The sequence below is a fragment of the Oncorhynchus mykiss genome, chromosome 29 (assembly GCF_057628025.1).
Source record: "Oncorhynchus mykiss isolate SJ-2025 chromosome 29, ASM5762802v1, whole genome shotgun sequence".
Lineage (NCBI taxonomy): Eukaryota > Metazoa > Chordata > Actinopteri > Salmoniformes > Salmonidae > Oncorhynchus > Oncorhynchus mykiss.
The window spans coordinates 16613213-16630062 of NC_143050.1; the positions used below are offsets into that span (position 1 = coordinate 16613213).

A 16850-nucleotide genomic window follows, 5' to 3' on the forward strand; every position below is an offset into this window, starting at 1 on the left:
TACATTTTTAAAGACCAAGGATTTATTTTTCTTGGGTTTGGTGTATTATACATACGGCAAATCATCTAATTGTGTCTAACTATTTGACAAGCATGTTACTGTTGTGCTCTATCCCAGTGTGTTCCAAACCTGGTCCTTGGGCCCCCCCTGGGTGTACGTTTAGTTTTTTGCCCTAGCACTACACAGCTGATTCAAATCATCAAAGCTTGATGATGAGTTTGTTATTTGAATCAACTGTGTAGCGCTAAGGCAAAAAACAAAATGTGTACCTGAGGGGCAACACTGAGTTTGGGAAACCATGCTCTATACCTTTTTTTAAAGACTGGGTCCTCCATCAACAGTATTCTTATTTTTCAATATTATTCCTCCCTGAGCCCTCTCTTCTTCTTCAGTTCTCTGTATTGGAAAATGTTGGTGTCCTTCCAACTCATGACCTACATTTATATCAAATTAACAGAGCTCTATTGTTGTGCTCATCCTGTTAGGCCATTACAACCCTTGAGAAAACAAACTATAGCACTGGAGCACAAATCCAAATTACAGGCACAATTTATAAAGGAGAAATTCCCCTGGTCCGACTGGGTTCACTGGAGGGTAGTCCAAGGAATAACAACAGCCTGATTTGTGCAGGAATTCTTGCCTCAGGTAGAGCTCAACTATATCATATTTTTGGTTGGCTCCAACTTTTAGCCTTGTCAATCACGTGCAAGAATGCCTTGCCACTGTGCAAAGGGAAAAAAGATGCATCAAGTACTGAAATCACACATAATCCTATGGAAACTTAGTCTGTAGAAAACTGTCCAAACATAATGATAAACACCTCAGAGAACATAATAGAAAGAAGTTCCAGCAAACCAATGTAGCCACTCTTATGAAAGAACAGATACAACTGCTGTTGCAGGGCAATACCGATGCCCAGATATCAAACCCACGTTTTCTGAGGAAAGCCCTATATGTATACTGCCCTACCAGCAAAAAGGCAGTAACTGCTCACAGCGTGGAACTGAGAAAAATGGTTTTTATTTACCTTGGTTTCACAGTAACTTTATGCAGTAACTGCTAACATGACCCCCATTTTCTCCAAAACACAATACAATAGAGGCAGGATACAAGTCCACATGTTTAGGCATGTATTTAATGTAGAAAAATGACATTAACTAATTTTCAACCAAATGAGCAGTTACTGCCTTTTTGCTTGCTAGGGCAGTATAGCCCAATGAACTGAAGCCATGGCGTCTCAGGCAAGGACCTTCCAGTACACACTCAAATGTCTACAGAATGTACAAACAAACATGTTAAACAAACCAATGTTGTACGCTCTGCCTCAAAATGACATCTGTTAGCATATTTGTATTTACAATAAATATGTTAATGAATATTTCTCGGTACATTCTGAAAAGGCATACAATTTCAAACAGCAGTATTTAGCAGAACAGTAAAGTGATTGTAAATATGGTCTACTCTATAAAGGTGTTATTGCCAGATGGCTGTCTAATTTGCCCAGTGTATTTTTCTATTATATACATGTACACCTGTATTTTTTAGATAATACTGTTTTTACTGTATTCCAGTATGCCAGAAAACAAAAATGAGATACAACTGTAATTCATTTAAAGTATTTTTTCCATTTTGGTTTCTTCTACTACCAAATGCTACCAACAATGTTGACAATTCTGCTGACTAATTGTTACTGAGAATATGGAACATCACATTGTAATGAGTTATGATGACATTTAAAAATAAACAAAAGCTTGTTATTCTATAACCAATAAGCAGTGCTATGTTTCATGTTTAATGAAATGCATATGAATGCTGTGCATTTTCCATTGATGTCAAAGTCAGGGGATGAGAGTTAAGAAGAGCACAGGCTTTCTAGCTGGTCTGGATACAAGAACTTCACTACCTCCCTGATACCATCCTCACAGGTCCTGGTCTTGGGAAATTCCTTCTGGTTGTCTTCTTCCTCCTTGAATCTTTTCCAAGTCTCTGTGTAAAAAGAACAAAGAATTGACATGTTGCCATCCAACAGCAGACAAAAAACGTACAAATCCATAACTTTTTTTCCCTCAGCAGGAAACAAGATGGTCACTGACAAGAGGAAGCAGACATTTTTTAATCAGTTGAAATGAAATGAAATTTCCTTTGGTCTACAATATGTCTGGTTGGTCTATGACCTTATGTCTAGAAATGGATTGAGCTATATTGCCTAACAATTCAGATTGTAAAAACAATGGAAAAGCTTTACTTAAAATAAACTAAAGTATTACAAGATTTATACCTAGATAACTTTTAAATTACTTTAAAATAAAGGTATGCATACAAAAACAACAAAAAACACACAAAAAACATGGATAAACTCACCTTCATCCAATGTCGCCAGTAAAGTGTAGTTATCTGGATTATCTAGAAGATCTTTCTTCAGAACTTCCCCAGTTTCCATTAATTGTAAAACTTCTGGGAAAAGTGAAAATACATATTGGGTGACATTCTAAATAGTTAGGTAATCCACAGCTGTAGCTTTGTTATTAACACTGCCATGCTAGTGCCCTCTAATACGTCCCCCCTCCTATTACCTCCTACTGTCTTCCATACTTGCACTTCAACTTCAGCAGTCCCTTGTCTTTCAATAGCAATTATCCTAACTGTGTCCTCTGTGTGAACCTTTGACGATGGCTTAACTTTGTACACCAAGAGGTTGTTATTGTCATGTCCAAGATTCATGTAACAGTCAGTCCTGTTGCTCTCAGCATTATGTTCTAGGGGCAGAAATCAGAGAGATTAAAAATGTATATTGTTCAAAACCTATGGTTAAAATAATTTTCGGAAGTGCATTGTAAATACTGCTGAGCTATAGTACCTGGACAAATCTTGCAGCATTTCCCCACGGTTTTAATGGGATGTTGGCATGGATACTGGCTGGGACATGAGAGGCGTTTGCAGTCCTGTATGCCATCCTTACAGGTGCACAAAATGCACTCCAGGACCTTCCCCAGGACTGGGTGCCACACATCACCATGAGAGTAGGTGTTGCCGCTGTACTGACATGCTGAGAGAAATAGGAACAACATATATGCTCTAGTACTACATATTATTACAATCACAGAGCTGTAAGAGTTAGAATACATTGACTGCTCAATGACCAGGTAAGTGACTCCCTATTGTAGGCCATGAAAATAGTACTACTATTAATAGGATAATAATAATAAGAAGAAGATGAATAGCATTAATTAATATTATTAATTATTGTAGGGCTATCATTTAACTCTCACCCTTCTGGTGCTTTTTCTGCAGCAGGAAATTCACAGTGGTCTCTGCAGCACCTTTGAAGTGGAGCTTGGGCAGGCTCAGGCCTCTGGGAGTACCCCTGACTGTGGATGGAGTAGAGCGGACAGACCGCCCTCGGAACTGCTCTCCAGCACACTGGTCCACTGAATGCCTCTTGTGTATTCACAGAGACAAATAGACAGTTATTATGGGGTTATTTTGGATGTATGTGCAGCTCCGATGCCAGTGAGTTGGAACCCCACCCCACTCCAGGTAAACTTGATTTACATGCCCCACAAATGAAGATTCAATATTAGTTGTTGTCTTCTCTGCAAATGTGTGGTGTTTTGGATGTTATGGTTGGACAAATCTACAAGACTAAACCCATCAAGGAATTAACAGAAAGCCACCTACAACGCCTCGGTTCAGCTGTTGGCCTACATCCTCCACTGATGAGTACCCATTAATGCCACCATCTAATCAAAGACAAATGAAGAGGATATACATTGACTTTGATAACAATAGAAAGTAGGGTGAAAATCTGCTGTGGTAAGAAACAAATGTGATCACCTTTGCACACCAGACAGCAGGTATCTGGGAATGAGACTGGTGAGGAGCAGGTCAGCGGCTGGCAACTTTTCAGAGCACAGAAAATATTTCCATTCTAAAAACAAATGTGGAACAAAGCCAAAGGTGAAGGAAGAACAGAAGTGATTGTAGACATTGCCAGCCCTAGCTTTTTGGGGGCCCTAAGCTAAATGTTGTTTCGGGGTCCCCAACTCCCGAGCAAAACATTTTAGTGGCTTCCCTCTTGACGGCAGAGAGATCATTTTTATTACAAGTTAATTTCCTGCAATTCTACACATTTTGCCATGGGGCGGAGATAGAAATGTGCAGTTTTAAAGCCTATTTCTTGCAATTCAGTGCAATGCCAAAGGGTGGGGATACATTTGTGCCGTTTTAAAGCTAATTTCTTGCAGTTCTACACACTTTGCCATGTTAATATGATATCTGAGTGAGAGTGACTAACAAAACCAATGGATAAAAATGTGGGCACATACCCTTTCTTGCCCGGTCGATAATTCAACCATGATTACTACAAGTTTAGATAGTTGGCTAGACTAACATACCAATCTGAAAATGTTTTGCTGACATGGGCTAATTGAGTGATTGTCAGTGACTGATATAACAAGAAAAAAACTGCTGATGCACAACCACATTCTGAAATTGCCCCTTGTGTATTCTACTATTCTAACTCTCAACAATAAGTTGAGACCAAACTGAGTTTCTAAAAAAAAATCAAAAAGAGTCGCTTACTGCCAGTATTATGGCTGACACACGAGGAAAAACTTCCAGTTACGTTCTCAGAGTGAGAACGAGGAAGAGAGAGTGTGACTTACTGAACATGTGCACATGACACACTGGTTGGTTTGTCGAGATGGGAAGAGGTCATGGTTGGCAAAGGTCTCCCCTGGTTGGTAGAAAGTTCCATTATACCTGCAGGACTTCACTGGGGCTCTCAAGCCTGCTGGAATCCTAGGCTCATCTGAGCAGATAATGAATGGTAAGCACAAGATGAATAAGTGAATGCCAAAGCAGGATGTTTTTGTTTTACACACCTCTAGCCTTTTTCCCCTCAAGGATAGAACTGGTGTATGCAATTGAAGTCCTGTGACTAGACATGGCATAAAAGCACACAGGTACTACTTTACCAAATGGTGTCATAGAAATGATTAAATAACTTTATTGTACTGCCTGTGTGTGCTTATTGTATGAGAATGCTTGATCCTACCTGTACAGCGAGGGCAGCACTGCTGAGAGTCAGTCACTGGGTTGTCACACCGCAGAGTAGGACACTTAATTGTGTTACATTTCACATGGCCTGTCTATGAGGGAAACGTTACATGGTTTAGGGGCATACCTTGAAATCCCACCCACCAGAACCCTTTAAAGCAACTGCCAATAGGATGTGTAGCCTAAATCCTATTTGCACACAGTAGCCTACAATCCAATACTCAGATTTGGACAGTTTGATACAGTAGAGTATAGGGCAGTGTTGGGCTTCTTTTGGTACACTTGTACATGGTTTCATATTAGGCTACAGATGTGACAAAACTGACCTCAGTGCAGGAACACCGCATACAAAACATGAAACCAAAGGGTTCCAGATAAGGATGCCAGCTGTCTCCAGGACTGTATGTTTTCTCTTTGAAAGAACAGAACACTGCAGACACTGGGTGAAAAAAATGGAAAGTAAAGATGGAAGGTAAGATGGAAAGTTATTTTAGCAGTAGAAGCACTTTAATATGAAACAAAGCAGGAATTTTCATAAACAGAAAACGAAAGAGACTAATCTAATAAAAAAGTATCTTCCATGGCTCACAAACCTGTCAGAGTAATAACTGCTAATATCTTCTGGCAAAAAAAACACGCGGATTAAATCAGTATACTGTCATAATTGATGTTATGTGGTTATATAATTAATGTTGTGGTTATATAATTAATACATTTCAACCGGAATTAGCACAATTGAATACTAAATACAGTTTAATACTACACTGACCTTATAGACAGGCTAGAAATACATGCGGTATAAACTTGCCAAATATTTTTTTCTAAATTTGGTTGAAACAATGATGAAATCCAGAAAAGGAAAAAAATAACATAAACCCATGTTTAATCGCCAGTTGTGAGTAGTTGTAGTGTATACCTATAGTAAAACTCTTCGTTTGATTTGAGCTACAGGCGCATTTCATCAATTGTGGATAACGGTTTAACTTTAGATTTGCAGAGAAAGTCTGTCCTACCTTTTCTTGCTCTTATAACATCCGAAGCACAACCAACGAACAAACAGATGCTAATTAATAAGAATATATGCTTCATGTTGGGGGATAAATCCTTGTCAATATGAAATGAAATTGCAGCAACTGCGACAGCAAACCCCAGGACAGTGTGAAACTCCCCATAAAATCACGAATTTATTCTTGGTTTTCATCGAAGGCGCCTCCTACAGGAAGAATACGCCAATTTATAAACTGGGTGAAGTGAATGATGTGATGTCAAAGAAAATGGAATGAATAAGTCTAAGTTTGTTGGTTGTCAAGTAGGCCTAAAGTAGGAATAAAGCCTATATATATTGTCAAATAACTTATTGGAGGCAGAACATTTTAGTGTCTCTCAAATGCACAGTAGCCCTAACATAAACAGTATAACACCCTGCTAGATATGTCAGTGTCTAGCAAATTCACTCTGGCTATCTACTCCGATTTCAGAGCACTCTCGTCTGTGTGCCAGAGAGCAGAATAACTGATTAATTTACAAAACCCCGTTGAATATAGCCAGTGTCAGTAAACGTCGGCAAAAAAAAACAATTAAATTGTCAACAGCAGTTAGTCACCAACGCTCTGGACAACATAACACCCTAACCAACTCTGCTAGGGCGAGTGAAATGGTCAGAATGAGATTCTCTAATTTGTGTCTGGAAGTAGAGCAAACTAGCCAATGTTAGCTTGGGTGCTTGACTGCCGTTGTGAGGTCAGAACGCTCGATCAACCCTCAGCTAGAACACTCAATTTACGAACACCCAGAGCACACTCTGGCACTCCAGATTGAACACACCCGCTAATGAAAGTGGGATGGGAGCCTGTGATGTCATACTAAAAATGGGATGGGAGCCTATGATGTCATAATTTAAATGACATGACCTCCTTGAGGTCAAAAGCCTGCCACTAATTTGTCAAAGATTCTAAGGCAGGTAAGACCTTTCAATACGGAGAACCACATTCCTACTGGAGCACAATGGTTAGGACCCGTGCGCAAGTGGCGCTGCTTGCTCAACGCAACGACCAGCATCTGGGTCGTCGTGGAGGGCCACAAAGTCTGAGGCCCCGTCATGACAGACCTCAGAGAGAGAGGCCTTGGAGTCGACGCCCCCGATGTCAAGTGGGTCCGATGGTTGAGAAATGGAGATGGCCACGAAAACGATTAAGCTTGCTTCCACAGTCAAGATCATTCGCAGATGTGAGACGAGGACTGAAGGGCCGACGCGTGGTACTTCGTGTTGGAGAATTGCCCAATTAGAAATGAAAGTGCAGATTGAAGCCTCAAAGCATTAAAACATTTGTAAAGATACTTTTAGGCCTACTGTTTTTGTTCGCTAGACATCTAGCTACCCTCCTAAAAATGGTGAAAGAGGCTACAAGTGCTACCAACACACTGCAATGTTATGGGACACAACATAAAAGGCCTATTAAATCAACATTTCTCCCAATTTATTAAAACATACAGGAAACAAAGGGATTAAAATGGTTACAGCTAGATGCCATCATGCCAACATCTTTACACACTGAGCAAGTGAAAGAGCGCATAGAATAAAACATTGACAACACAGCATTGTCCACATAGCATAGGACACTTATTTCAATCCTCATTTAAAAATGTGACTGATTCAGTTTGACCAGACTACACAACAGAGCAGAGCTGTATTACATTTGCTGAAGGTAACAATGATTTATAGACAGTGAGATTCAAACAGTGCTTTGCGTCTCTAAATGAGACACTTCCCCATGAATATGACCCCAGAAATGTAATCATCATCAACTTGATGTTTGCTAGTATATCTACCATGTAGGCCTACAAACTGCAGTGGTTTCATTCTCAAATGATATCTTCAGCCTCCATTCACTTTTCATTTGTGGGATGGAAACACTATATGGGCCTGAGAACAAAGACTTAGGGCTCTATTCAAGCCGTACTGCAGAAGTTCAGTGTTACCCTCTGGGCACAGCCGCCAATTCAACATCTATTCCACATTGGTTCAACGTAATTTCATTGAAATGACGTGGAAAAGACATTGGTTCAACCAGTGTGTGTCCAAGTGGGTACAGCGTGACTGACATTTAGCAGAGACTGCATTCACAGTAAACGCTGCATATGTCAGCTCAATCTGAAATGACCTTTCTATCAGGTAATCTGTAACGCTTCAGCGATGAGACTGAATAGAGCCCACAATGTAGCTAAAAACAAATAGAATAAAAACATATCCTGTAACTCCTAACTGCCACGATATGTCACAATAGGAATTATTTTCCTCGTAAAGGTGAAAACAGACAAATGCGAATCTACCGGCAACCTACTGTTGCCCCTCATGGTTGTGCTACTCTCCTCTTTACGTTCACTGAGAAAAAGGATGACTTTGTGTGGGAGAAATTACAGGACTTTGGGGTAGACAGAAAGAAAGCCAATAGACAAAATGCCCTTAATCAGACTTCCACACGACCAATTTGGTTGGAACATAAAAACAGTCAACCCGAGTCAAGGACAGAGGAGAAACATAATTCAAGAACCTTCCTTACATACCCACAAGTTTCACCTACTGTATATGTCCTGGGAAACATGTAGGACCTTTCAATGTAGTAGGCCTCCTGTAGGTTAATACAGATTTGAGGTACTCCCTCTGTGCCCCTCATACGTTGTCTCACTTTTACACTCAGACTAACTGCTGTTTTCTCTCTTTTACACACACACACACACACACACACACACACACACACACACACACACACACACACACACACACACACACACACACACACACACACACACACACACACACACACACACACACACACACACACACATGCGCAAAAGCCCTCTCAAGAGGTGGAGGTGCTCCCTGCCCCGGTGTCTTCATCTCCTGTCTTCTGACGTTTCTTGGCCCGAATCTCATTCATGGCCTGCTCTATGGAGCGGGTGTCCCTTTTGTTGGCCACAGGTACTGAGGGAGGAGAGACAAATACATTTTGTTAGGCAAAGTACACAGCACACACCATGAGGAGATGTGATTCACTGAGGATGAGAAATCAATCCTGAGCCTCTTCACACTGACCCATGCCATATGCCTGGTTGGCCTCTAGCGTATGTGCTGCATCCTTAGCAGAAGAGGTGCCGATCAGATGGCTGTACTTGTCACGGTAATTGGAGCTGGGAGACGCTGCCCTCTTCTGTGTCTTACCGGTGGTCTCCTCTTCTAACGCAGCCTGCTCCTGAAGAGCAGTGGACAGGTTTAATTATCAAACACTTTCTTTGAGCAATAGCTCTGAACCCAACCTATACTCCGTAGATATTATGCTGAGTGAACAAAACCCAGCAACATATTATAGAGCAAAGGGTTACCTGCAACATGTCAAGGACTACAGCTAGAGTGATTAGATCTATTAAGGTGCAGAAAGTGTGAACCATCAGTACTTGCAATGTTATAACAAGTTTATATGACTTGAAATCAGATTTCACTGTGTAAATGAACATATTCTGCCAAATGATATACAGTTATGGACATGTATACTAGAGTGTGTGTTTCTATTCAGTTTTGTTCCTCGGTGAGTGTGACTGAGTCTCCAGTCGTACTTTAAGTCTGCGGCGGTATTCAGCTTTTTGGGGGTCCCACTCCTCTCCTTTCCGATAAGCCTCCAGCTCGTCGTCTGATGGAGCAAACTCCTGCCACAGTCATTTTGAATACATAGATTCAGTTACGCATCAGGAAGAATAACACATATACAACACATAATAAAATGCCACCACTATGCACTAAAATAATAGTGCAACTCATGGGAAGGGCATGTACATCTGGTGATATTTGTGAACGCAGCCATAAAGAACATCCAAAAGAGGTCTGACCTTCTTAAAAATCATGACGTATCTGCTTTCCTCATCCTCTCCGAAAGAAAACGATGCCAGACCAGCAACTTCTGCTACATCATGCCTTTAACAAGCCAGGATGTCAGTAAAAGTTTACATGCAAACTGTTAAATATTATGTTTGTAGTCCTCTCATAAAATAAAAGTATTACATAATGCTCTCTATTTATAGATTCAAGGATATATTTATCATTTTTCACTTACAATATGCTCCTTTCAATCTTTCCCATGGGATTGTACTTCCTCTTCTGTTGCTTAGTGTCTTGAATGAATTCTGACACCTCTTTCTCCATCTGAAAAAGAGATGACGGCAGTATAAACTGGATTGTTCTTTACCCACCAAAGATCAGTCAACGAAGAATTGGAAACAATTCTTGGATTTGTTTCTTGGGATTTGGGTTGCCCAAGTTACTGACTGGACATTCAGCTGGATGAGCAGAAAATGACCCCACAAAGGAGATGGAGGATTATATTCTGTCTGACTGCAGGCAGAGCCTCTCACCCGTTTCCTGAACTCGGCTTTCTTTTTCTTCTCATCCTCCTGCATCTTCTTCATTCTTGCTGCCTGTTCTGTTGAGGGATAGAAAACAAGGTTATATTATTCAATTGTTTTCATACTGAAAATATAGGCCTATTAATTCCCATGAGATGTTATAACAGATTGTCTGAATAGCATCTATTTCCTATACCATACTTTAATTACCTGGACATCACTTTAATTATGTTGGTAAACTCTGGATTTAGTGTCATCTGAGCAAATGAATCCAAAGAGCAACAAGATCCTATGCTATAGCTGCTTAAGTGTAATTCACATCATTTTTGGATGAGGGACTACTGACATAGCACATGCGACTTGCATAACAGGTGTTCAGTATGATGTTCATTATTACCAAATAATGCACCCACTGGGCACACTACGTCATTTCAATGTGGATAATATTTGGTTGAGACGTTGTTCAATAAGATAACCTATAAGTTAGTTGAATTTCTAATGTGTTATCTAAAAGCACAACCAAATTCCAATGGAAAAACAATGTCTGTTTTTTGTTTAGTTTTCACCCAAATGCCAATTACAGCACTTTCACCCATTTAAAAGTTTAATAAAGGTAACAGTGCCTTGCAAAAGTATTCATCCCCCTTGGCATTTTTCCTATTTTGTTGCATTACAACCTGTAATTTAAATGATTTCTTTATTTATTTGGATTTCATGTAATGGACATACAAAATTATCCAAATTGGTGAAGTGGAAAAAAAAAACATGGTGACATTTTTTTCAAACCCCCCCCCCCCCACCCAAAAAAAACAGAAAAGTGTGTGCATATGTATTCACCCCCTTTGCTATGAAGCCCACCTTCAGAAGTAACATAATTAGTTAAATAAAGTCCACCTGTGTGCAATCTAAGTGTCACATGATCTCAGATATATATATATATATATATATATATTTATATCTCACTACACACACACACAAACCTGTTCTGAAAGGCCCATAAGCCTGCAACACCACTAAGCAAGTGGCACCATGAAAACCAAGGAGCTCTCCAAACAGGTCAGGGACAAAGTTGTGGAGAAGTACAGATCAGGGTTGAGTTATAAAAAATATATCTGAAACTTAGAACATCCCACGGAGCGCCATTAAATCCATTATTATAAATTGGAAAGAATACGGCACCACAACAAACCTGCCCACCAAAACACACAGACCAGGCAAGGAGGGTATTAATCAGAGAGGCAACAAAGAGACCAAAGACAACCCTGAAGGAGCTGCAAAGCTCCACAGCAGAGGTTGGAGTATCTGTTCATAGGACCACTTTAAGCCGTACACTCCACCGAGCTAGGCTTTACGGAAGAGTGGCCAGAAAAAAGCCATTGCTTAAAGAGAAAAAAAACAAGCTAACACATTTGGTGCTCTCCAAAGGGTGTGTGGGAGACTCCCCAAACATATGAAAGAAGGTACTCTGGTCAGATGAGACTAAAATTGAGCGTTTCCCTTGATGGACAAAAAGCTATGTCTGGTGCAAACCCAACACCTCTCATCACCCCGAGAACAACATCCCCACAGTGAAGCACAGCATGCTGTGGGGATGTTTTTCCATCGGCAGGGACAGGGAAACTGGTCAGAATTGAAGGAATGATGGATGGCGCTAAATACAGGGAAATTCTTGAGGGAAACCTGTTTCAGTCTTCCAGAGATTTGAGACTCATACCCAAGAAGATTCAAGGCTGTAATCGCTGCCAAACGTGCTTCAACAAAGTACTGCGTAAAGGGTCTTATGTATGTGTGATATTTCATTTTATTTATTTGTAATACATTTTCAAAACCGTTTAAAACCAGTTTTTGCTTTTTCATTATGGGGAATTGTGTGGGTTGAGGAGGGGGACAAAAATACATTTTAGATTAAAGCTGTAACGTAACAAAATGTTGAAAAAGTCAAGGGGTCTGAATACATTTTCCGTATGCACTGTAGGCCTAAAAAACATAGTTGGTGATTGACAAAGTAAGGTCCCATTTAATTTGCTCTCTTAAACCTACTCTTTGGAATGACTTCGATAGTGCATGGGTAATAGTCAGTGTCAAACATAGCTGGGCTTGGTTAAAACCCTTGAAGGGAGCCCAAAGGGCAGATAGATAGTTCTCCAGTAGGAGGTGCTGCCCTGACTATTTTGTTTTCTGATAGCAGATGTTGAAAGTCTTATTTTAATAGGCATACATTCAACATTTTATACAATGTTTGTCTGTTTTAATATTTGGTAACCATGCGGACATAATCATGTAGTTTAAGTTTATGATTTTTTTCAAATCAAATGTATTTTTTTACGTAGATTCAACGTCACAACACGTTGTCGAATTACATTGAAACAACATTGATTCAACCAGTTTGTGCTGCTTTGCGTGTGCAAACAAAAATGAATGATGGCTCATTTGGCCAATGAGAGGACTGACTTTGACCAATAGGATGCATTTTATACAAAAACGTAATTCACTACAAGGGCAAATACTCGTTCGTGACTGGATACTTTTCTGTACAGACGATAGGGAGGTTGAGAACTCCACGGAAGGGATCCTGTAAACAGCTACATTTACGAAATACTCTTATCTTTACAATCGAATAACACAAACGAATTGGGGATAAATAACTGTAGAGAAATACTGAATATACCTCGGGCCTTTCGTCGGCTCTCCTTGTCGCCGACTGTGGGAGGTTTTTCCATCGAACTCAGAATTGAGCCCAGGAGGTCCGCCATTTTGGACTGAATGATCACTACCGGAAGCATGATGTTTAAAATCATTCGTGGGGAGGGAATACGCATGCGCATATCAACAAAAAAAATATTAGACTAACAGGCTATTTATTATAGCCTTCTATTGACAAATGGTGGGTTGTATTAGTGAATGTACTGAAATAATATATATTTTTTGTTTCTTGAGTTTAATTACGGTGCCTTTTTTGTTGTTGTCTTAAATTGTCTGTGTATGCTACAGTACACAGAAAAATGTAAATAAAAAACACGTTTTTTCAATGTATTGCAATTTGCAATATACGTTTATATTTTTTTTAATAATAGCTCTAATCAATGATAGAACATTTTCTTCATGAAATAAATAGCAGGTAGCCCAGCGTTAGTGGTTAGGAGCATTGGGCCAGTAACCGAAAGGTTGATGGTTCGAATCCCTGAGCCAAGGAGTTTAGGTGAATGATCTGTCTATGTTCCCTTGAGCCTAGTGATCAACCCTAATTGCTCAGGATAAGAGTGTCTGCTAAAATGTAAAACATTAAATATAAAGCATTAATATCCCTATTCATGAAAAAATACAACTGGCGATTGATCAGATGAAGGGAGGATTATATCTTACAGTTAAAGTCACACTAAATGTATGAAAAGAGGACCTCCGTAAACAGTAAACCATGCAGTGTGTATATACGTATGCGACATTGAACTTCATTGGCATTGTATCAGTCAATGTGATTTCTCTCTGTCAAGAGGTGAAGAATCTTGTTGATCTTAAGATGAGGTATGAATCAGCTCTTTCATTCACACACAAATGGAAGGAGCAGCAAGTAGAACTTGTAGCACTTGTATAACTTTTCCAGCAAAATGATGGTGTTTCAACGATGTAATCTGACATAAATTCTGGTTTTCCAGTATGTGCAGTGCATAACACAGAAGCGGTCAGTGTTGGCAACACAACAAGTAACCTTGATGTCTCTCCCCACTCCCCACTTCTCACTCTGCAAAGGTCAGACCTCCAGTTGTCTCGAGGGTTTACTTCAACACAGGAAGTGAGGCAGAAGGAGAGAGTCAAGGAAGTAGTGATGACAGACTAGTGACAGACAGCAGACTGGAGGGGGAAGATGTGACGTGCAGCAGTGAGAGTGCAAGCAGACTCACCAGGACACTTCTGTACTCTGGCTGGCTATTATTCACTCACATAGTGTCTGTGTCCTGTGAAAAATACATTCCACATGGTTGAGAAGAGCCTGTAAAATGCACTAGGAACAGGTGTGGGTCCATGAAGGTGTGTCCATTAGGGATGGTGAGCACGGCAGGTGGTGACCAGTCCATCTAATCACACAGGCACAAAGTGGTGATGATGAATGTCTTGTCGTCTCATCTCCAAAATACCCCTGTCCACTGCTGCCAGGGTAATGATTCTCTTGACGTTCCCCTTACACAAGGCTGTCTGCTAAATGTAAACCACCTTGTTTTCTTTCTGCTCACACACAAATGGATAACCAGATCGCTAAATGAGTGACTGTGTGCGATGAGTATGTAAATAACATCAGATTTGATGCATACAGTATAAGGGATGCATTAATAGAAAGCCACTAGAATATTTTCTATAACCTGTTTGTAGCATGCAATAACTATCAACATTACCTGTCATTGAAATACTGCTCTTCCCTGTTAAAAAATGTAATATTGTAAAACACTTTAGCCATTTAATGGTTATTGTGGAAACATGGATATACAGTACGGAAGCTTGATATTATTTCAAATAAATGAAAAATATTTATCTTAATTTTCACAATAGTCGGAAGGCAGACAGACCATGAAATCTGCTGTGTGTGTGAGGCCCTGCCAAGCTGCCAGTATATCTGTTTGCATGGCCACCTACAAAAGACATAGGAGTTATATGAGATATCATTTTCTCTGATATTTTAAGGGCGAGCATAATACATTCAAAACAGGGATTCTTACTCTCTTTTTTAAAAACGTTTCTTTGTTTCAAGACAGTAAAATATAAGTTATGCAGGCAAGTTACAGTCTAGGCATTTATGTTCATTGGGTAGTTGATTTTCAGTTCAACTTAGATTCTGTTAATAATGGTACAGAAACACAGAACAAAACCACATGTCAAGCTGGTTGGATCTGTCATTTGCTCACTTCAGAATCTTCACATGAATTCAACATATTCCAATTAATAACAGTAAAGTATTTACATACACCAGGGATTAAAACATGAACAGACAGGTATCAAAAAGCACCGGGAACACTCATCAGTAATGACAGGGGGATAACAATGGTGGAACAAATCTCTCTCATTCCAAATTCACAAGTGCCCTGGAGTATTTCCTGAGCCGTATCACAAACCAAGGGTTTACATGACAGGTTCACATAGCAGGAGTAAATCCTGACACTGGGGGTAATATCTACATGTAATTAACAGATGTTAAAATAGTGACGAAAATTGACAGAAATATATAATACAATTGGGAGAGATTCGACAATATTTATATTTGCTTTGAAAGAAAAACTACAATGAGCTACAGAAATATGCTAAGCAGCTGTGTGTCCAAGCTGTCCAATAAAATACACAATATAATGTGCTTCCAAAACAACAGTCTAAATCTCAATCAGTCAGAATGTCACTCCCTGACCTTAGAGACCCTTTTTATATGTCTCTCTTTGGTTTGGTCAGGGTGTGATTTGGGGTGGGTATTCTATGTTCTATTATTTGTATTTTTATGTTTGGCCGGGTAGGGTTCTCAATCAGTCAGAATGTCACTCCCTGACCTTAGAGACCCTTTTTATATGTCTCTATTTGGTTTGGTCAGGGTGTGATTTGGGGTGGGTATTCTATGTTCTATTATTTATATTTTTATGTTTGGCCGGGTAGGGTTCTCAATCAGGGACAGCTGCCTATCGTTGTCTCTGATTGAGAACCATACTTAGGTAGCCCTTTCCCACCTGTCTTTGTGGGAAGTTGACTTTGTTTATAGCCTTTAGTGGCATGGTTTGTGGTGTAGTGTTTATTGTTTTGTTCGGCGTATTTTCTAATAAAAAATAAAATGTACGCTCACCACGCTGCACCTTGGTATAGTTCTTTCAACGGCCGTGACACAGAATCATCATTTATGTCCCTGCCCCCAAATATAACACCTCCCACCAGTCTAAATCCTGATCGCCCTTAGGTCCTGTGCATTTATTTGCATCTTTTCCAACATATAGAAATATTTTTTCACAGGCTGATGACAGAGTAAGCGAGTGTGTACATGTGTTTCTGTTGTGTTGTATGTCAGTGTGCTCACCCATCATTTGTCCACTGCTAAAAGAGTTCCTAACTTCCTATGTCTAAAATGATAGTCTCATCAATTCAAACACCCCACTGGGCACAGACGTCAGTTCAACGTCTAGTTTTGAGTTGCATTTGGTTGAGTTGTCAAATAGTGTGAATTCAAGTTTAAATCATCAACAACAATGGCACCCTGTCATTGGATTGAGGTTAAAGGTTGGGTGAAAAAAAGACGATATTCCCCGACATTGATTACTTTTTACAAATCATTGATTATAACATTGATTATTTTGGAAATTACAACGTTGATTCAACCAGTTTTTGCCCAGTGGGCCTTGACATCACTCTGCTACCAATCTCTCTGTCTGACTCAG

General features: G+C 39.8%; 2 protein-coding genes across 3 annotated transcripts; both read right to left on the bottom strand.

Annotated features, from left to right (window-relative positions):
- chrdl2 (chordin like 2) lies at positions 1-6738 on the bottom strand. 2 transcript variants are annotated; one of them, XM_021591308.3, is made up of 11 exons: positions 6072-6738; positions 5385-5497; positions 5057-5150; positions 4665-4810; positions 3835-3928; positions 3679-3740; positions 3270-3438; positions 2858-3046; positions 2574-2756; positions 2362-2454; positions 1-1986 (listed from the first exon to the last, which is right to left on the bottom strand). In XM_021591308.3, the coding sequence occupies exons 1-11, from the start codon at positions 6145-6147 to the stop codon at positions 1853-1855; spliced, it is 1353 nt and encodes a 450-aa protein (XP_021446983.1). In that variant the 5' UTR covers positions 6148-6738; the 3' UTR covers positions 1-1852. The 2 variants fall into 2 exon arrangements, with proteins under 2 accessions (XP_021446983.1, XP_036823931.1); XM_036968036.2 differs by having other exon boundaries at positions 2362-2451; positions 6072-6266.
- A 2136-nt stretch (positions 6739-8874) lies between these two features.
- Positions 8875-13471, bottom strand: spag7 (sperm associated antigen 7). Its single transcript, XM_021591307.3, has 7 exons — positions 13121-13471; positions 10462-10529; positions 10164-10252; positions 9940-10024; positions 9670-9759; positions 9152-9308; positions 8875-9040 (listed from the first exon to the last, which is right to left on the bottom strand). The coding sequence occupies exons 1-7, from the start codon at positions 13275-13277 to the stop codon at positions 8919-8921; spliced, it is 768 nt and encodes a 255-aa protein (XP_021446982.3). The 5' UTR covers positions 13278-13471; the 3' UTR covers positions 8875-8918.
- Between the last annotated feature and the right edge of the window lie 3379 nt (positions 13472-16850).